We start from the raw sequence: 21,757 nt of genomic DNA, 5'->3' as shown, positions 1-21,757 counted from the left end.
CTAAAATTAAGTGTTCAGTGAAAATATCAGCAAAGCACCAGAGCAACACAATGAAGAAAAGAAACTCTTCCCAACAAATTGTGCTGGAACTGGATATCCATATAGAAAGAGATTACATTTCAAATCCTACCTCACACTATATATTAAAAAAATAATAATAATTAGGGATGCATCAGAGACCCAAACAAAAGGTGAAATTTCATGATTTGGGGTATGCAAAGTTTCCTTAGGACATAGAAAGTAGTTAGAGAAAAAGTTAATAAATTATACCTCATCAACAGTGGGAACCTTAGTTCATTAAAACATACCATTAAAGTAGGGAATTAAAACGCCAAAGACTAGGAGAAAGTATTTGCAAAACGTGTACTTGACAAAAGACTGGTACCCAGGATAGAGAAAGAACACTTAAGATTCAATAATGAAAACACAAACAATCCAATTACCAAATGAACAAAATGTAAGAACAGACATATCATTAAGAAGGTACCAATGGTCAATAAGTACATGAAAAAATGCTCAGTATATTAGTCATCAAGGAAATGAAAAATAAAACTTTAATGAGGTACAATCACACAGTCACTGAAACGGCTAAAACCAAGACTGACAACCCAAATGGCGAAGATGTGGATACTGTCGGTGAGAGTGTAGGATGATACCACCCCTTGGGAAAAATAGCCTGACATTTTCTGATAAAACTAAGCCATTAATCCCACTCATAGGCATTCATCTCAAAGAAGTAAAAGTCCGTAAGGAGAACAGCATAAGAATATTCACAAGAAATCTGTTTGAAGGACTCCAAAATGGGTGACAACCCAAATGCCTACCCGCCAGAGAATGAATAAACAAATTGATATTCTCCCTGTCCCCCCTTAATTACGTGGTACACAAAGGAACAATAACTCATACACACAATAGCATGGATGAATATCAAGAACATTTGCTGAATGAAAGAAGCCTTGTGCAAGAGTACCCTCTGTATGGATCCATGCATATAAAATTTTAGAAGAGGGAACAATAATCTATTCTAATTAGGAAAATCACAACAGTTGCTTTGCCAGTGGTGGGGGAGGTAGGAATAGCAGGGAGGGACTGATGTGAAGAAGGGGAGGCTGCTCTCTGTGGTGATGGTACCATTCGACATTCTGGTGGGATATTAGGTTACACACACGTGTGCATACATGTGTGCACACACACATATGTATACATATACATTTCTAAAAAATTATCCAACAATATATTTGAGTTATGCAATATGTCACCCTGCAAATTTTACCTGAACAGAAGAGAAGTGTAAATAAATATAAAAATCTAGATAATAAGATGCAAGTTTAGGTGGTAATTTACTGATGTCTTCCAGTACTTTAAAAGGTATTAAAAAATATGATGGATTAATGGATGTATAGAAAAATAGATAGATGGACAGATATGTGATAAAGCAAGGATAGCGAAATAATAGAATTTAGGTGGGTTATTGAATGGTTACTGTAGAATTCTTTCAAATCTTCCATGTATTTGACAATTTTCTTAACAGAGTGTTGAAAGATAAAAATTAATATGAAACAAGACATTTTCAGGTAAAAACAAAGCTAAGAGAATTTGTCATCAGCAGATGTGCACCACCAGAAATATTAAATAGCTCTCCAGACTAAAATGCTAATGAGAGTAAGTTTTGCCAGAAATGGAACATATGTGAATTAAAAAAAAACCCTTTTTCTCAATTCTTAATTTCTTTAAGAGATAATTATATAAAGCAAAAATAAGAATGTATCATGCCATTTATAATATATGAAAACTAAAATGTATTACAACAGTAACACAAAAGATAGAAGAAATAGTATATCATTGTGAGATTTTTCATAAAATATGTTAACTGTTTAGTTCAAGATAGCTTGTGATAAGTTCAAGATGAATACTATAAATACAAAAGAAAATAAAAAACAAAGACATTAAGCCTAAAGGTGAAAATAGGTGATAAAATAGGTTACTAGGGAATTATCAATTAATCCACAAGAAGGCAGGAAAGAAAAAAAAGAAAGTAGAAGTAACAGGTAGAAAACATAGAGCAAGACAGTAGACTTGAAGTCAGTAATATGAAAATTACATTGAAAATAAATGGATTAAACATTCAAATTAAAAGAAAGAAATTACCAGATTGGATTAAAAATCAAGAACCAATATGTTGTCTATAAAAGATGTATAGTAAATGTGAATACATTGATAGAAGAAAGGATGACAGATGATATACCATGTAAATACTAATTATAAGAAATCTGGAATGACTAAACTAATTTCATACACAGAGTACTAACAGAAAAAAAAACTATCTAACTTTTCAAAATTTAAAGTAGTCAATCTATCAAAAGGATATAACAATCCTAAGTGTGTATGTACCTAATAACACAATTCCAAAATACATGATGCAAATACTGGCAGAACTGCAGGAAGAATTAGAAAAATCCATCATGATGCGAAAGATTTCAATACCTCTCTCTCAAAAATTGAAAGATTTATAAGCAAATTAAAAAAAAACAGTAAGGATATAGAAGACTTGAATGACACTGATACCAACTGATTTGACATTTACAGAATACCCAAACAGTAGAACACCTCCAAACTCAGAATATGCATCCTTTTTAAGTGCATGTATAACATTCACCAAGACAGACAATCTGCTGGACTTAAAAAAAGTGACAATAAGCTTGAACAAATGATACAAATGAAGGAATGAAATGATAGAGTATACTTTTTAGCTACGATAGAATTAGAACAGAAATTAGAATCAAGTGTGTAGCATCATGCTAAGTACTTGTTACCTGTTCCTTCAGTTCTCAGAGACACACTGGAAGTTGGTATCTGAAGTCTTGGACTAGTTCATATATCCAGTCAGTACCAGAGTCAGAACTTGAACCCAGGTCTTTCTGGCACCTAAACCCATATTCATCCCACTCTACCATATAGTTTGTCCAGATAGTCCTGAGTCAGAAGAACCCTGAGTTTTTAATCTCCATTGCTGAATTTTTTAATTACTTAGACTTACATAAAAATACTTCAAATTATCAAGACTGACCATAAAGGTCAATTCTAAAGGTCAAAATAAATTTTAATATGTAATTTAATTTAAAAAAAGCATTACCTGGAAAATCTCTCAATAAGTGTAAGTTAAGTAAGTTCTAAATAAACCATGGCTTAAAAATAAATAAATAAATAAATAAATAAATAAAGTATTTTGAATTGAATGATAACATTTAACATTTTATCACTTAAATTATTCAAAATCAATTATGAAGCTTTCATCTTAAGATGGCAGGAGAAGAACAGCAAATTAAATGCAAAGTAAGCAGAAACAAAATAATAAAGAGTAGAATGAAATACAAAATAGATTAAAAATAGAGAAAAATCAATGAAAACATGTTTTGTTCATCGAAAAAAATAGTAAAATTGGGAAACCTCTATTTTGATTGAAGAACAAAACTAGCCAAAACACAAATTATTAATATGTGAAATGATAAAGAGAGAATCACCACAAATCCTGTATTATAGAGACAATAAGGAAATAATGTAAAATACGTATGTCAATAATATAACAAATAAGATGAAATGGAAAAATATTCTTTGAAAGACAAACGATATTGACATAAGAAGAAAAGATAAAATCTGAGTAACTACTAAAGAAACTGAATAGTTAGAAGTATTCCCATTAAGAAAACACCATTCTCAGAAGTTACATAGCTAATTCTTTAAAGAGCTCAAGGAACAAATAACATCAGTTTCACACAAAAGCTTTCAGATAATAGCAAAAGAGGAAACATCATTCAGCTTATATCAGGAAGCCAGCACAACACTTACACTAGTCAAAAGCACTACAAGAAAATTATAGACTGATATCTCTCATGAACAAAGATCTGAGCAAAATTCTTAACTTGAGCCAAAATCTTAACAAAGAATTGTTATTAATAATCCTTATTAGCAAATCAAATCAAATCCAGCAATACATAAAAAGGATAATAAATCATACTGACATGGGGGTTTATCCCAGGAATACAAGATTGGATCACGATTTTAAAATCAAGCAGTGTAAATCATCAAACTGACAGGATAAAGGAGAAAAATCACAAGACTCTTTCAATGGATGGAGATAATAAGAATTTGACAAATCTCAACATTCATTCATTATAAAAACAAACAACAACAAAAATTCTCAGCAAACCAAAGACAGAAAATTAATAGATAAAGGTTATCTACAAAAACCACACACAGATAAATCTCATCTACAAAAATCTATAAATAACATCACACTTCATATGTATAAATATTGAATGCTTGACCTCTAAGGGAACAATGCAAGGATAGTTGCTTTCATAATTTCTGATCACAGCCCTAGAGGTCCAAAAGAGTGAAATAGACAGGAAAAGGAAATCAGAGGCCTAACGTTTTAAAGGAAGGAGAAGTCTGTTTAGATATGGGTGAAATGATCAAGTGTGTGAAAGTGCTAAGGAATCTAAAAACAGAACAAAAAACCAGAAACCTTATTTAAATTAGTGAATTTGAGAAAGTCAAAGGACCAACCAAACTCAATACATAAAAATCAATTAATTTCATCTCTATTTTCTATCAATGACCAATTGAAAAATTAAATTAAAAAAATACCATTACAGTAGCATCAAAACCAAAAATGTTTAGAGATAAATTTAGTAATATGGGTGCAAAACTACAACACATAACACTAAAAAGAAGAAAAAAACATTGCTCAGGAAAATCAATGAGGCAATGAGATCTAAATAAATTGAGAGATATATCATGTTCATGGATTAGAAAACTCAATATTGTTAGGGTTTCAATTCTCTTCAAATTGATTCATAAGTTTAATGCAATCCCAATCAAATCCCAGCAGGCTCTTTTATATAGAAATTGGCAAGCTGATACTAAAATCTATATGAAAAAATATATGGTCCCTAGAATAGTTAAATCAATCTTAGAAAAGAAAAAGGGAGGAGGATTTACAGTTTCTGATTTTATGATTTACATTAAAGCTGTTAAGACAAAGCAGTATTGGACTAAAGACAGGCAGACTAATAGAACAGACTAGGGATTATAGAAATAGAGCTACTCTCACAGTTCAATTTTTTTGCCAAGTTGTTAAAATAATTCAATAAAATAAGGAGATATTTTTTTCAATATAAGGCTAGGACAACTGGTTTTTATATGGAAAAATGAAAACAAAAAATACCAAGCTCTAACACATATCTCATACTATAAAGAAATTCATTTGAAATGGACTACAGACCTAACCGTAAAAGAAACATTTCTAAATCAATGATTGCTAACATAGCATTGTAAAAGTACTATCCATAACAGAAGAAACTGATAAAACTGACTCCATCAATTTTTAAAAATCCTGCTCCTCAAAAGAAAATGAATTCACAAACTGGATGAAAATATTTACAAGTCACATACTTGATAAAGGAGATGTACACTACAGCTCATTAACAGACTACCCAGTAACAAAACAGGCTGAAGATTTTAATAGACACTTCACAAAAAGAAGAAATGTTAACTAATGGTCAATAAATCCATAAAATCGTGCTCACCATCGTTAGTATTTGAAAATGCAAATTAAAAACATGAGGTGATAGCTATATACCCATCTACAGGCATGAATAAAAATTAGAAGTTTGAAACTCCCAGCGTTGGTGAGAATTACAGTACCTGGAATTTACACACAGCGTATGTGGAAGCAAACAATGGTACAACCTCTTTGGAAATAGGTGTGGCAGGTTCTCACTAAGTTCAACATACACCTTGCCTTGGTCCCTACCACTGTCCTATGATGAAACAACTGCAAGTTTAATACATTCACTGACTTTCCTTTCATAATTTAACTGACTAGGTGAAATGGTGTTATCAAGAAATTATGAAATTTCCAAAATTTTGTTGTCAGAAGACTTATCCCAAGACACTCCTTTCACTGCAGGCTCTAGCCATTTTTTTGGTGAAGTACACAGAATGAAATGCTTTGTCAATGAATTTGGAGAAGGACCCAGACATGTATGTATGAATGTGAGCACAGGTATCACCCCCAAATTTCAGCAGTAACTGGCCTAGAACAGAAGCCAAGAAGCCAAGCCCACACACCTCTGATACCACTGGACATACACAGACCCAGCTGGATTATGTGTACTATTAATGTAACTTCAGCACAGATCATCTTGTCTAATGGTTGCACTGGGCATTGCACATTCCTGATGCCATTCACATCAAACCATTCAGAGCAGTCTTCTGTGGAAGGGGTGCTACTCTGTCACTTCTAGATTAAACAGTATTTTAATCGATTGCTTTGATTCTATCCAGCTGACAAAAAGTAATTCATTTATGTTATCCTCCATAATGTTTTCCCCAAACACATGCAAATAGTACCTATGAAAATCTTGTGGAAATAGTAACACAAGCTAACATTTATTGAGCATTTAATGTATAGGAATATATGCCAGCAACTGTGCTGAGTACTTTAAAACAACCTTATGAGGTAGTCTTATTATTTTTGCCTATTTTAAATATAAAGGAAATGAAGCTCACAGAGAAGTAGCTTTCCCAAGGTTACAGAGCTCAGATGCAGAGATCAGATTCCAACACAGGTCATCTGAGTGAGTCTACAGTACAAATGATGAATTGCAGTACTATGGAGTCTTAGTAGTGTTCTTAGGAATTGACTCTGGGAAACACTGCCTTTTATCATGTAGTTCAGTCTTTTCTCTTTACACTGGCAACCAAGGAGCAGAACAATTAACTATCCAGAAGCAGTCCATTAAGAATTCTTAAGAGGCATATATGCTTCAGGCCTTTGCTCTTTACTTTCCAAATTGTAATGAAATGTTAAGGTGAAGACTCTTTTCATCATCTTTAAGACAAGTTTAATTCCCACTGCAAAATGTAACAGTTGTGAATTAACTTTTGTTTTTTTTACTTTTGATGTAAATGTTTTGGGCTTTATCTGACACTGGGATGCAGGATGATTCTGAATGACTTGACGGCATATGTGATATATCATCATCTGTCTCCAGATCATTGAATAACATCCTGGAAAGTATTAACTGTCTGGGATTCTGTGTTAGGTGAGAGACCCAAAGAGTATTTTAGACACAGTCTGTTTCAGGAGCAAGAGTTCACACAAGAAAGCTTTATAATTTCTGTTTATTGTAGGTAAATAGTACAATCAATTTAATGTATTATGGATAATATCAACATATAAATCACTTTATATCATTTTAAGTAAGGTTTAATTTTCATTTTAGCAATGGTGGCTAGTGGTCTCTTATAAATCTGCTTGAATATTGATAACAGTGTTTAAGATGATCATTTTAAAATTATATTTTTTAGAAGAAATATTTTACATCTTAATTAACTACTTGCATACAATTAGAGACTGCTATTTATAATGTTTCATTGCTATAGTTATGATTCTAAGAATATCAATGCATACATAATTCTCTTTCTGTTAAGTTACTTGTTCAGGGAAAATTCCTAAAGTATTAAGTCATATTGTGTGACCATTTTTATGGCCCTTGAACTCTGCCACCAGTGATTTCTAAAAGGGCCTTTACAATTCACCAACCATATGCAACTCTATCACTTTTATTATATCTTTGTTAGCTTTAAATATTTTCTGGATTTTTTCATTTTTCATGACTGTACAGATATAAAATGATTCTCATTACCATAATCATGGATTGTTTAGCCACATTTGGGCACTAAATTACAAAACTATAAAGAAATGTTTTCAGTGTGTTTATATTGATGGAAACTTTCTTTAAAGATTTTTTATTCAACTTTGATTACTCTGTGTCAGATATTGGGCTAAGCGCTGGAGCTCTCTCATTCTCAATTCCTCCTTTTTCCCCTTTGCCCCCCAATGCTACTTGGGGAGTTCACAGATTCATCTGCTGATCACATCCATTACCTTTCTGTTTCACCTTGGCTGGTTTGTCAACCTCCCCTTTGGCATTTCTAGCATGACAGACATAGTTGCGCTTGAGATCCTCAGCAGTAACTTTCTTGATGCTCAAAATCTGAGTTCTTGTTTCATCCTCTGTTTTAGTCTCACTTACACTAGAAATGGGGGAGAGAAAATCAAAGCATTAGTGAGATTCGAGAGCTGGGCCCTGTGCATTGAGTCAGATGAGTCAGCAAGCACAGAGACCCCCCGTGAGGACAGACAGGGTGTGGACGGGCTGTGTTCCTGTGACCCAAGGGTTCCAAAAGAGTAAAAGCTCCTAGACTCCAATACTATTCTTCACCGACTATACAACACACAATTTCCATATCCAGGTAAAATCCCATTGTGGGCGTCATACTATAGATCTTCCTTCAAAGCAAAATGGCTCCTTCCCTCAAACTTCTGGGGCAGGCTACTCTATCAGTTTAGAGAGATGCCTCGAGGCCAGATTCATTTGGGTCTTGATGCAGGTTTTGGCATGTACTGGCTAGATACTTTGAAGAAGGTAACCAGTCTTTCCATGTCTTGAATTCTGCCTTTGAAAAAGTGTCAAGTAGCAATGCCTACACAGTACATGACACGTATTAACTAAGGCAAGAATTCTGAGGCTTGAATATGTTAATGTGTAAGAATTAGAGCAACACTTAGCAAATATTCATGCATGTCATTATTGTCATCTCACAGTAATAGTTGATGTACTCCAGGGATTCCCAAAGCTTGGATTTTGAGGTAGAATATTTTGGTCAAAATGCTGAAACCTCATATTTAAATCATAACATATCAAAGTAAGAAACTTCTCAGAGAAAGTTAACTTTGTGAAAATAAATATATCCACATCTCATCAAGTTATAGATCAAGTGCTTTGGGTCCAAGATCAAAATTTAAGATAACTTCAAACCACTTCGCTCAAAAGGGAAAAAAAAATCTCTTTTCTAGATGACGGAAACCCAGGTTCTTCTAATAAGGCTTACTGTCAGTCATGGGAACTTGGTTAAGGGCTGTGATGGGTTTAGAGCTTAACTGCACTGCTCAACTATGAATGTTGACTTGTGCTTCAATAGCAGCAAGGAGGAAATTTTCTATTATTATTATAATAGGATAGAAGGCACAATATTCAAAATTCCTGAAATGATCAGTAACTCTCTCTCTGTGCTTTCAGCTGCATCTTTGATCAATTCCTTCTACAAAAACTGCTCCAATTTCAGGAAGCTCCTTCTGCACTTTTAAATATGTCCCACTTCCCTAATATCCAGGCCTTTGAACAGGTTGCTCCTTTTACCAGGAACATCTTTTCAATTTCTTAATCTAGTTGATTTCTACCCATTTTTCAAACCTTTCTTTAGGTACTGTTATCATCTGAAAAGTATGACCTAGTCATTTAAAACTGACTGAAATATCCAACTAAGTCTTCCCATAACATCTCCTAACATAAATGGGATACTTTCCAGTCACTGCATTTATCATGTTATATTGAAATTTCTGCTCTATCACTGTTACTCCTATAAAATCTACTCAGTGAGGGAGTATCTTGCAGAGTGTCTAATGCAAAGCAGACATTATAATTTTTGCACACAGTCTGAGTTTAATACTAGGAAAGAAATATCTTTGCATTCTACAAGTTAAAATAGCCTAAGATCTATCTACACATAGAGGATAAAGCTTAAGGTCTTAAAACTACTTTGTCATGAGCTTTGTCAGATGCTATTTTTTATTAATTGTAGCAGTGAGCCCATTGCTATCTTGCAGGTGTGCACTCATTTACAGAGGCATCTTCTGTCTTCAAAGACCTGTATTTTCCTCTTTGCCAACCTAATCCCTTTCAAAAGAAGTCATGTTTATTTAGAAACAAAATGATCCAGCTTGTGATTTAAAGAGTGAGTTGTGTTACCACCCATCCACTTTAAAAATAAAATTTAAAGAACATGAACGTATTTAGCCAGTATTTAAAAAATAACTATCAATTGTAAACGTGACATATATGCTATGTGAATTAAGAGAGAGAAGGAAGAAGATAGGAAATACATGCTTACGGGAAGACAAGAGACTAATGCAGCTCTCTGAGGCACAAATATATAGGCCCAGATCCAAACTTGAGGAAGAAAAGAACAAGGCTACATTGACAAGCTTTCATCTACCCACAACCCTATTGTGTGGGTTTTTCATTCACATCAGATATGCACTGCATCTTCTTGCAAGTGGGTAGCATAAACGCGTGATCAGCTAACGGCATCTCAGTCCTGGTTTGCAAGTCCAGTAACCCTGCTTTGGGATCTTTGGGATCGGTCATTAAAGACTTGAAAATCTTGCTGATTTTTGTGAATGATGAACAAAAATTAGAATTTTTATTTAATTGATTAGGATACAATGAATTTATTTTTTTCAGTATTCATTTTCATTTATTAGAGCATTTGACTGAGGGACAAATGTTAGCCACCCCCTTTCCTGAGCCAATGATACCTTTCATTAACAGTTACATCAATAGTGGTGTCGTCTGGCTTTTTTCCATCAATGGTCCACCACACCTCATTGTGAGAATCCTTCACAAAAGTAAAAAAGGCTGTACAGGGGATGAGTAGCTCCTCTCCTGAAAAAACAAGTTAATCCATCAGTCCGTAACCTCCACATGGTTAAAACCTATATTGGTAGTCTACTCTATGACAAACCAGAAGCTTTAAAAGTGTACCTAAAACCCTACCTCTGATAATTTTCAAGTGGGCTACTATAAGGTACTATACCATATTTTATTGCAAAACAAACCAACGAAAAACAAAAGGACAGCAGCTTTATAGAAAATTACTAAAATGACTATTTTTAATACAATCCATATCTGTTCTAACATGACAGTATTTGTTCAGAAAGGCTCTGACGACATCCTTTTTTATCACTAAGACTCCATGGACCACTCTTCTCCTTTGTTATCTCCCTTACAAAGGCTGACTAAGGAGAGGTTCTCCAGATCCTTGGTCCTTGGCCCAGAGAAGATGGGCAAAGCCATCGTAGAGAGGACTGCATAGGCAGGCCACATCTTGAAATGCTCAAGCTGTCAGGATACAATCAGTTTTAAAATGATTTATAAACAGAAATTCTATGCTATCATTCTGAGATAGAACATGGGATTAGAGGGATCTCCAGGCAGAACCAGTAGTGGTAGGAGTAATAATAGTAACAATAACAATAATAACAGCAGCACCCTCCTCAGAACCCTGTACAAGTCACAATGCTAAGTATTTACACTTTATAATGGTCTTATTTAATTTTAATTAAACAATGTTAGATACTTTTAAATTCATGTTTTACAGATGTGAAAACTGAAGCTTAAAGATGTTAAATGGCATTTCTAGATCAAGTTATTATTAAGTGGCAGGCCAGGATTTGACCTAAATGGACCTTCCATTCCACTTTGCCCAGAATAGTTCTTTTTGATGCTTACTTTCCTAGTTATTAATACCAATTGCTTGCACTGTTTAAGAGTATCCAGGTTGAAATGATAAATTATACTGTCATCCTAATTTGAACTCAGGTCTGTCTCACTGCTCATACTCTAGCCTCTCTTCCACTGCATGGTTCTTAGGCCTTCCCTCCAGTTTTCTATATCAATATGTAGGAAGACAAAGTGAACATGGATTCAGGCATGCTTTTGTAACCATATGACATATACTTAAGTGATTAATAAGGATTTACCCTGAAGGCAGGAAGAATGTTCATATTACTATATAAAGCTACTACGAATTCTAGGAAATGTGGTTGATTGGGGTTGGCAGACTCCTCAGTGTGTTCTTTGCTTTTTTACAAGGCAGATCACTATCTGAAACCTTAACTTAATTGTGTGTGTGTGTTGTGGGGGGGATTGATCACTGCCTCTATTCTCTTTAAGATATTTAAGCAAATGTTCATTTATAACTCTAATTAGGTTTAGAGTAAATTTATTACAAATGATACAATACAGGAAATGTTAAGATTTTCTATGGTTTTCCATTTAACTGTAGGAGGCTCTGAGCCAGAAGAATAAGAAATTATGCTTATTTGGTCAGTTACAAATGATTTTTGTCTAGAATGAAAAAAATGTGAAAATGAGAAGAAAAGCCAGCCAGCCATAGGATGCATTCAATAGTATTCGGAATCAGGGTGCACTAGTTCCTCGGCTGTTACCTATCATGTTCACAGTCCGGCTTCTACCCTTTGGAGTGGAGCAGAAATTAAAGGATGTCTTATGCTCATGCTGAAGTCTTGGCAAATCAAAGCTGAAGTCTGCATCAAACAGAAATCGCTAATCAGGAGAGGAAAACCGCTCACAGAGAGGAAGGGAGCAGCTGCTGAGAGAGAAGCAGAGTCCCTGAGTTGCCCTCGAGATCAATGAAGGAGCTAATCCCCAGGGCTGTCTTGGTTTCTGATAACATTTCACTTTCAATTCATGTGTTTCTTTCCAATAGCCCTCTATTCTCTAGCATTAACTTAAGTGACAATTCAATCCTTGTGATTAAGAGAATCCAACTGAAATTTAGAGGCACAGCTATAATTACCAGGTTCCTTCTCATAGACTACAAGATCGTTGGGTGAGAAGATCAGGGGAGGTGACGCATCTTTTGGAGAGCCTATGATAGACAGCAAAGAACAAAGGAAGTTGATGTTAAATCATGTAGCTTTTATCCCTCATAAACCATTTCAAAAAGTTGCTCTTCTGTGAAGCCTTGCCCAACTTGCTGGCATTATTTGTCAGTTCTTCTTGAGGAGACCTACAATTCAGCGTATAGTCAATTGCAATACTTCATTCATTTAAAATAAGCAAACAAACAAACAAAGATAACGTTGAATATCCTCCATATTTCAGGATAGAACCTTTTTAACCAGTGCCTTCTTCCCCAAAGTTAATATGAGATAGATTTCTCATACTACATAATAATTAATTGCTTTCATATGTTGCTCAATTGTTTCTTTCCTACACATTTTTTCTCAACATACTTAGAACGTCTAATATGGAACCTGGTTAAATAAGTATTAAATGAATGGAAAATTCAAAAGCACAATTGTGAGGCCAGCATGCAAGTCATCTACCTGATGTCTGGCTATTAACTGACTGTTCATTCATAGACTTGCTGCTCTTTGTAACATTCTACACTCCTAAACTGAAAGAACAATACCTCAAAGAGACTTAATAGCATAGTGTTTAAGTGTAGAAGCTTCAAAGATTTAATGGCCAATGTTCTAATCCTGACTTGGCCATAAACTAATCATATGACTCTAGTTTTCTGCTTAATCTTCAAAAAGCTAATTCCTCAGCTCTAAAATGAAGATAATAAACTCACCTCACAGTTCATTTTGAGGATTAAATTAAGCAATGCATATTAAAGCATCCTACTGGTATATAAGTACTCAACGGATCTCAGCTTTAAAAAAACAAACCTGTGCTTAAAAGTTGGATATGAAACTCCCAACACACACATCTGTGTCTGTCAACTTTTACATCTATAAATCAAGGTGAACAAGCATGACTGCTCCCAACTTTCCAAATATATTTATATTTATATATATATATGAAATAACTGCCTAGATGAATATAAAGTTAGATTATTGATTTGACTTTTAAAGTCCTTCATGTTAGGTTCTAAATTTAGTCTAATTTTTCTTTTGAATTAGTCCTTAACTTTGTGTTATTCCAAAAGTAAACATTTACACATTTGCTTGTAATAAACTATTAAGAGAAAAAGAGAAAGATAAGTGATTATACAATTGTTCAATTTGAATTTTATTTGCATTATGTTAAAGCCTTTAAAAAAAAACAGTCTGCTGACTCTAATGTCAGACTAGCAGAAAAAGCCCTGAAAAGATTCTGGATTTAGAATCACTTCCATTAATTTAGAGAGCATGTTTAAATAATTTATGTTCTGTTATTGGCCCTCAATGTTTCCATCTGGTAAAAGATGGGATATGCTATCTTTTTTAATATAGTTGCCACAGTGGTATTTAGGGCTTTACTATAAATGCCACCTATTCTGACACTGATTCTCTTGACTTCTGGGTTTGCTAGGAGTCTGTTGACTCTGCCTAGACATTGTCCTTTCTACTTTCCTAGTTTTCTATTTTCTCAGTACAATGCAATGGTTGAGCCCTGCTAGCAAGTAGCTTCAGCATTACCTACAATAGTTCTACTACTCAGAAAGACACAGTTTACTTAATTCAAGTTAAACATATTTTTGACAATATTAACTGCTATTCGTTGACTCTGTTGCTTGCTTATAACTACATTAGCATAATATATTACTTCTGATATTCTAAACTGTACTGAATGCTAGGCAGTCTTAGTCCCAGAGTTCAGATAAAGAGATTGAGACTTTGATCATAGTCAATATTGTTAATAAATGACAATGGTTTAATTTGAACACAGGTGTGTCTGGCACACTTTTCAGTCCCCAAACTGCCTTTACTTCATTCATTCACGTATCTGTTCAGTAGACCAATACTTAGTAAATGCCTATTATGTATGTGGAATTGCTAAAGGCTCTCAGGATAGTGGAGTGAACAAAAAAGATAAGCCTCTGTTCTATAGAATTTACACAGTTGCTTGTAATAAACTATTAAGAGAAAAAAAGAAAATTATGGCCTTTTGGCTATGCACTTAACACAAATCATGCTTACCTACCACCTTTACAGACAGAGACCTGGTGAGATGGAAGGTACGCCCATTTTCCAGATATGTAACAACACACGTGTAATCTCCATTGTTTGAAGTCAAGGGTATGAGAAAACTCAAGTTCATACCTTCAGGTATTACATTATGAAAGTTATATATTTTTTGACATCCCTAGAAGTAAAAGAAAATATGTTTACCACTGCATAGAAAATATATAAACACATATATATACACATCTAATTTTGCACAGAGCGTATCTACGCTGGCTGCACTGTTTGCAGAACTCTTTTGGCCACTTATTTGATGATGCTTCTGCAAAGAATGAACGTGGTAAGTTTCATTATCTTTTTGGCAAAAGAAAAATAAAAATTCTGAACTAAGAAATTAATTCAAAATTTACAAATTTCTCGTCTAAGGATTCAGTATTCAGATTCTGAGAATTCCTATTACTAGTGAAGCAAGATTTAAAGTCTTGAGAAACAACTAAGGCAACTTAAGCAAATGTATGTAGTGCTATTTAAAAAAACAATTATTTTTCATTTTTCCACATCTCTTCACTGATTATATCAATTCAGGAATCCAGTCACTCTGGCAAAGTAGGCCTCAATGTAGATGTCTGGTTTTGGCATTCCTGATCATTCTGCTGAATCACCATACCAGTCATTTCCAAACTTTTTTGTGTTTTTCTTCTACTTATCCCATTTTTAACAACTGAATATTACAGACTCCAGAATCTAAAAATAAAAGATATTTTATGAATCTCGCCAAGAGTTAAGAGTTTATTTCTGTTCCAACTCCTATTTTCATGTAACTCTGCTGATTTTCAAATTTTTGAGATTGAAATGTCTCATTTAACATAGCTAAGATCTTGTTTTGGAACTCCTAGCCCCATAAACTAACTATATTATTTTTTTATTTTAAAGGAAAATATCAATACATCACCTGTGACAAAAACATATGTTAAACATTTACTTTTAGAAAAATTTTGTGTTTGTTTTTCTTTTACAAAAATCAATAATTCATTTATGAAAAAAGGATTGGGTTAGCTCTAAGGTCATTTAGATCTTTAAAATTCTGGGAGGTTATTACCGGATTGTATTGTCAATTTCCCGTTTTACATACTTAATTCATGTATACTTAAGGTTTTCTTACCTCAATTCTTGAAGCGTGCACTTTGAAATATGACAACTACACTAAGTGACATATTTTGTAATTCTTTGTCACAGGAAATACGTTTTTTCAAGAACAGCACTGAAGTTTGATGTATGGAGATGATCATCAAGAGGAAGTAATACATGTTCAGTTACATTTTTTAATGTAATTTTTCCTGTTTTGATGCAATTTATCCAGTACTTCTAGACACTTGCCACATCAGCAAAATATTTCAACACTCTTAGTTTATTACAATGTATAAGGCCACAAAAGCTTACATTCTTATAATGAATTTACATCAGATTTGGTTTAAATTGAGTTCAGACTGTAGAACTCTACTTGATTTTGTGGCACCTTTCATTTAAAAAGTTCAAAGCTATTTTCTTCTTTCATTTGTTAGCTTAGCTGTTCTTAAATCTCCATAAAGCTGACAGAGCAGACTACATAAGCTCTAGCTTTACAGGTGGAAAAAAAATGAGACAGGCAGGTCAAGAGATATTCTAGATAAAACAGTCCAGAGCTAAAACTCAGTTTTCCAGATAGCTGAATCTTTCAGATACCTAGTCTTCCACTAACTTCTTAACCAAGAATGAACAACTCTTGTCAGCATTTGTCAAAGCTGGAAAAATACTGAGACATGCACTTACATGAACTCTATTTTCTCATCTGATCATTATTCCAAACCTAGCAAGTTATGTCCATTTTATAGATGCGGATACAAAGGCCTAGAAAGGTTAAGTAATTGCCAGTGTCATAGAGCTAGGCAGTGTCAGAGCTGAAATTTGAGCCTTTTAAATTCCAGCTGACACTGTCTCCCCACCCTATACTGTGGTCCTGCACATATGGCATACCTGGGTCAGCCCCAGCGTTAATATGTGATATGGCTCTATCACTTATGTGAAGCTGATTCCTGTCTCATTAATTAGTAGTAAACTGGAAAAGATTGGAAGTTTCTCAGGATCAGAAGTTAGCAGTTAGTACTGAACTTGTCAACACACTTCTTAAGAATGTTATAAAAAGAACTTTTTTGACTTGCCAAGTATCATTTAAGTAAAAACTTTAAGACACATTGTTTTAGGACTCATACTATGTGCTATGAATGTAAAGAAATGCTTCTGACTCAAAGTTTGTTCACACATTCACTTCTTCATTCATTCATCCTTGAGTATTAATCAATAAATCATGTGCCATGTACTATTTGAGTTTCTGAGAACACAGCATTGAATAAAACAAAGAATTAGCCCCATGGACTTATGAATAGAGATGTGGATCAGGTATGTCTAAATAGCAAGGAAAGTAGTGCAAAACAGGCATCTGTTGATCTCTTGCTAGCTCCTTCTCTTTATTTATCTTATCCCAAACCATGAAGAGGAACTTGAAATTTGGACTAGACATATTTACAGCTATTCATTGACCCTATGTGTCAGTGATGCAAATATGCTTTCTCTTGAGATTTCCTCTACTTTCCATAAGGTAGGATAAAAATATAGGCCAGGGACAATTTTTACTTAGAGCTACTTTGTCTAGAAAAATATTTCAAATTGAGGAATATATCATAAGAAGTAATGGGTAAGTCTGGGGTCTAATCTACTCTTCAGAGAACACAGACCATTAAAAATTGTGTATTAGCTAGTTTTAACTGAAAGAAAATAAAATAAAAGAAAGCCATTTGAAAGCTATTAGACCTATAGCATATTAGAAAAGGAAGTGAAGGAAACATTTTCCATTCTAAGTGATGGGGTAGCTTCAGGGCATTTTTGAACTATAAATACTCATTAACTCTAGTCTGTGGCATCTGATGATCTCTTGCTATTTCTTATAAGCAGTTGCATCTCTCAACCCTTTGACACATGCACCTGAGACACCCAGGATATTTTTAAACATGATGAACCATTCCTGAAAATAAATCCTGTAAATTTTATGATGCTTTCAAAATTGTTTATTTCAAATCCATGAAAAAAAGATATGAACAAAGATCTAGATACCCAAAGAATAAAAAAAAATCTCTCCAAATAGGAGAAATGGGTTAACAGTGGATTTCCATTATGAAGCAAACACTTGTTTGTCTAGAAGACAAGTCATCCATTTAGTTGACCAGTCAGTTCCTCATTCTGAATTCAAAAGGGAGAAGTTAAACAGGAGAGCAGCTTTCCAACCACGTAATGGTAGCCAACACAACCTACCACAATGTATAAGTAAAGAAATGCAAGAAATGAGCAAAATTCTTGAAAGGAAATAAATCATGTGGTGAGATGTTAGCTGTGGGGGCAGGGGGGTATGTCATGACTAGGCAAAGATATTTTCCTATTTTTTTGAGAGAAACTTATAAACAATATCTAACCAGTTATGATTAATTTCACACTGAAAATTATAGGTGGAGGTAATATACCAATTTTAATGATCACACTGGGTACAAGGACAACCAAATTTTCCAAATCTGGAAGGATGTCCATTCAGTTAAACAGCAGTTGAGAGCGTTTCAGTTGCTATACATGATTACATTTCCGAAACACTTAGTGAAGAGGTTCCTCTGATTCTCAGTAAGGAGGGGAAAATTGCCTTTGTTTTTTGTAAGTGTCTATGGAAAAAAAAATCAAATATGCAATTAAAACAATGAGAATCAGAAGTAATCTAGTAATATGAAAGTTCAGCTGGCTTGCCATACTTTAAAGCTCAGGTGTCTCTAAGTAAATCTAATAGTAAAAGCAAACAACCACCACAAAGAATCCCACGTACATGTGCCTTTACTGCTATATATTTGGAAAGTCCTATGTGAGAAAACAGGCAGCCTCCAATTTATACACACGTTTTGTTCCAGAAGTTATTTTATAAGCTGGCTATTTGAAATTCAGTAAATCACTCGTAAGCCATGGTTTACTTTCCAGGCTAGTTACAAAATCTGGCTTATTTAACAAACATTTACTGAACATCAATTTAACTCACAGGATTGCTGCATTAAAGAACTGTTGAGTCTGGGCCCTGAATAAAGAAAACCCTGCCAAGCAGAAGAGATGAGGCTAAGCAAAGACAGGCAGAGGAGGAAAATTTAATCCTGCCCCATTTCCCCTGCAATTCTGAAACAGAAACTTTTGACTTTCTGTTCCTAGCAATCTCAGTTTTCTGAACCCCTTTTGACTTCCCAGGGCCCTCTATCCTCAGGTTTCTGTATGTCCCACCATCCCATTTATAACCCACTCTGTATTTGAAGATTGCCCTGCCCTTCAAAGTGCCCTAAATTTCAGAAGAAAGGGCTGGGCCACCCTTTCTGTGTCATTTCTGGGGAGTATAGGCTTTAGAACCAAATAAAAATTGGCCCTAAATCTCAGACTCTCTCATCATCAGCTGGACTGTTTTGAGTAAATTATATAAGGTAAAGTAGAAGTATAGGCTCTTGATATAGATTGCATAGGGGTGAAACTTAGCTCCTAACTCTGTGACCTTGGGCAAATCTCTCAACCACTCTCTATTTATTAACTATAAAAGGAGAAAACAAGATTGCCCATTTCATGTTGAGAAAACTAAGCAACATAACTAAAGTATTTGGAAGAATTCCTGTGTCCAATAGTGTTTGCTATTTTTGTTTACCTCTCGGAGCCTCTGGTTCTTAATCTGAAAAGGATATCTACCCTAAAGGATATGATTAACATTCCATATAACATATAAAGTACCCAGCATAATGTATTTTACATTATAAAATGCAAGAAATGTTAGTTTTCTCTCCCTTTTTTTCAGTTTCCATCTTTCTGTTAAGAGGAAAGAAAATTTTCTGGAACTGATTATCTTTTAATGCTCATAGAGTAATCTGTGTTACTAAAAGAGACTATTTTTTAAAATGTCAGAGTAGGAAGGCAGTTGATGTAAGAGGGCCAGGATATGAGGTGGATGCAGGGAGAAACTGCAGAAGGTAGGAAATAGAGAGCAACGTGAGCATTCCCACGCACTCCTACATAGGGGACAATGTAGCTGCAGAGAACGACCTTTTTGCAAGATGGCAGAGCTCTTAGGCTTAAAGGTGTCAGTCATTACCCCACAACAGAAAAATCAGAAGCAGTACACCACACCTTAATAACACTCCTTCCACAATCGTAAAGTAGAAAGGATGGCTGGTAACTGGTTTCCTTTTCAGTCACCTCCACATTGCTGGTATCGGCCATGGTGATGGCTTTACTGTTAGGACTTTTTTTGTGTGATTCTTTTTCCAGGCTTTCTGCTTTCATTCACTGTATGAACATTCTCCCCAGATTTTGACCTATGTCCTTTTCTCTTCTCCTTTTATTTTTCTTAAGAGCTTCAACTATTACAGAGATGCATCCAGTTCTCTGTCTCCAGCTTTGATTTTTCTTCTGAGCCCCAAACCCAATCACAAGTGGCCTACTGACCACTGCCCCCTAGATGTCTGACAGACACCTCTGACTCAATAAGACATTACCTAAATCTATTGCTTGCTCCCTAAACCTAATCCTATGCCTCTGCTATTTCATGCCTTGGTTAATAGCACCAACATTCATGCAGCTAGGAAATAAAAAGTCTGAAAATCATTAGAGATACAGAGTATATGCAATAACTTTGCCCTCAAGAAATAGATAATCTCATAGAGTATAAGCATGTACATTTCTCCCTCCTTATGACTAAAAATAGATACTCTTTGGCACTTTTGTGGAACTTAGAATCCTACTTCTGAAAAGAATAGGAATTCATAATTATAAACTTATCTGAACTAAAATGTAAGATCCATTAGAACTATGTAAGGCAGGAGATATATCTTATTCATTACTGTGTCCCCCAAATCCCTGACATATTGCAACTGAACAGAGTTAATCTTCAACAAATATGTGTTGAATGCACAAATGAATGACTATAAAATGATAAAGAAGTGAAAATGACATGTAAATAGACATAAATAAAAAGATATGGGATTATATGAGGGAAACATTATTTCTAGTTGGACAGAACAGGGGACATTTCATGAAGGTGGCAGAATTGGACCCATTTTAAAGAAAGAAGACAAGACATTTCAGGCAGAGAGAATGAATGAGGAAAAAAGGAAAGGAAAAAAATATAGAATGGGTAAGGGAATAGAATTTTTCCAGACCACTGAGTACTCAAAGTATAGAAAAATTAACAGAGTTGGAGATGAGAGAAATTGATTGTGGGTAAATAGATGAATACTTTTTTAAACTTGGAAATGTATTACACTTATTGATAAGAAATTGCTAATATTACTCTTTTAATAATTTTTATGTTGTTTACTATAGAAAATTACAATCATAGAGACAATAAACAGTGATTCCCCTGTATCTACACCTACCCTCAAAAGTACCAATTCAGGCTGTCTCATTTCATCTATAACCACTTACTGTACCTAAAGATTATTTTGAAGTAAATCACAGACATTATACAAGTTCATTTGTAAGTATTTCTGTGTGTGTCTTTAAATGATGAGACCCTTCTGCAATTGTAACTATAGTTCTGTTATCACAATTTAAAAAGTAATAACCATTCATTGTATTATTAATATTCTGTCTGTGTCCATAGCTCCCTGATTTCCTCACAACTTGTTTCATAGTTTGCTTGAGTAAAATACAATCCAACTAAGGTCTATACACTGCAAATGGTTGTTAGATATCTTAAATCAGTCTGTCTCAGTCTCTCTCTCATTGTCTCTTACCTTCTCTTGTTCTTCCCTTCCTCTCTACTTTTCTCTCAATCATTTTATTATAATACAAAACACACTCAAAACGTGTGTGTGCTTTAGTGAATTATTATACAAAAAATAACAAAAGGAAACACCTTTGTAACCACAACTCAGATCCAGGAATAGAATGTTGCCAGCCATCCTTGAAGGCCTTCCATATGCCCCATGTCAATCACAGCTCTTATACAAGCCCCCAAAGTAGACTCTATGTATACTTTCATAATAAAATCACTTCCTTGTTTTTATTTATAACTGTATCAGGTATATGTGCATCCTTACACACTATAGTCCC

At 34.3% G+C, this 21,757-nt stretch overlaps 1 protein-coding gene across 2 annotated transcripts in view; it reads right to left on the bottom strand.

Annotated features, from left to right (window-relative positions):
* The window catches only part of IL1RAP (interleukin 1 receptor accessory protein), a 119,149-nt gene that overhangs the window by 16,072 nt on the left and 81,320 nt on the right, over positions 1 to 21,757 (bottom strand). For both annotated transcript variants that reach the window (XM_036875196.2, XM_036875197.2), the window contains exons 5-8: positions 14,624 to 14,789; positions 12,511 to 12,582; positions 10,448 to 10,574; positions 7,955 to 8,103 (exon numbers count right to left, since the gene is read on the bottom strand). In XM_036875196.2, the coding sequence (XP_036731091.1) occupies positions 7,955 to 8,103; positions 10,448 to 10,574; positions 12,511 to 12,582; positions 14,624 to 14,789 (514 nt within the window). The remainder of the gene's footprint in view (positions 1 to 7,954; positions 8,104 to 10,447; positions 10,575 to 12,510; positions 12,583 to 14,623; positions 14,790 to 21,757) is intronic.

This window comes from Manis pentadactyla, chromosome 1 (genome assembly GCF_030020395.1).
Source record: "Manis pentadactyla isolate mManPen7 chromosome 1, mManPen7.hap1, whole genome shotgun sequence".
Classification (NCBI taxonomy): Eukaryota; Metazoa; Chordata; class Mammalia; order Pholidota; family Manidae; genus Manis; species Manis pentadactyla.
The sequence above is the reverse complement of the archived record's forward strand: the minus strand, read 5'-3'. Positions and strand labels throughout refer to the sequence as shown.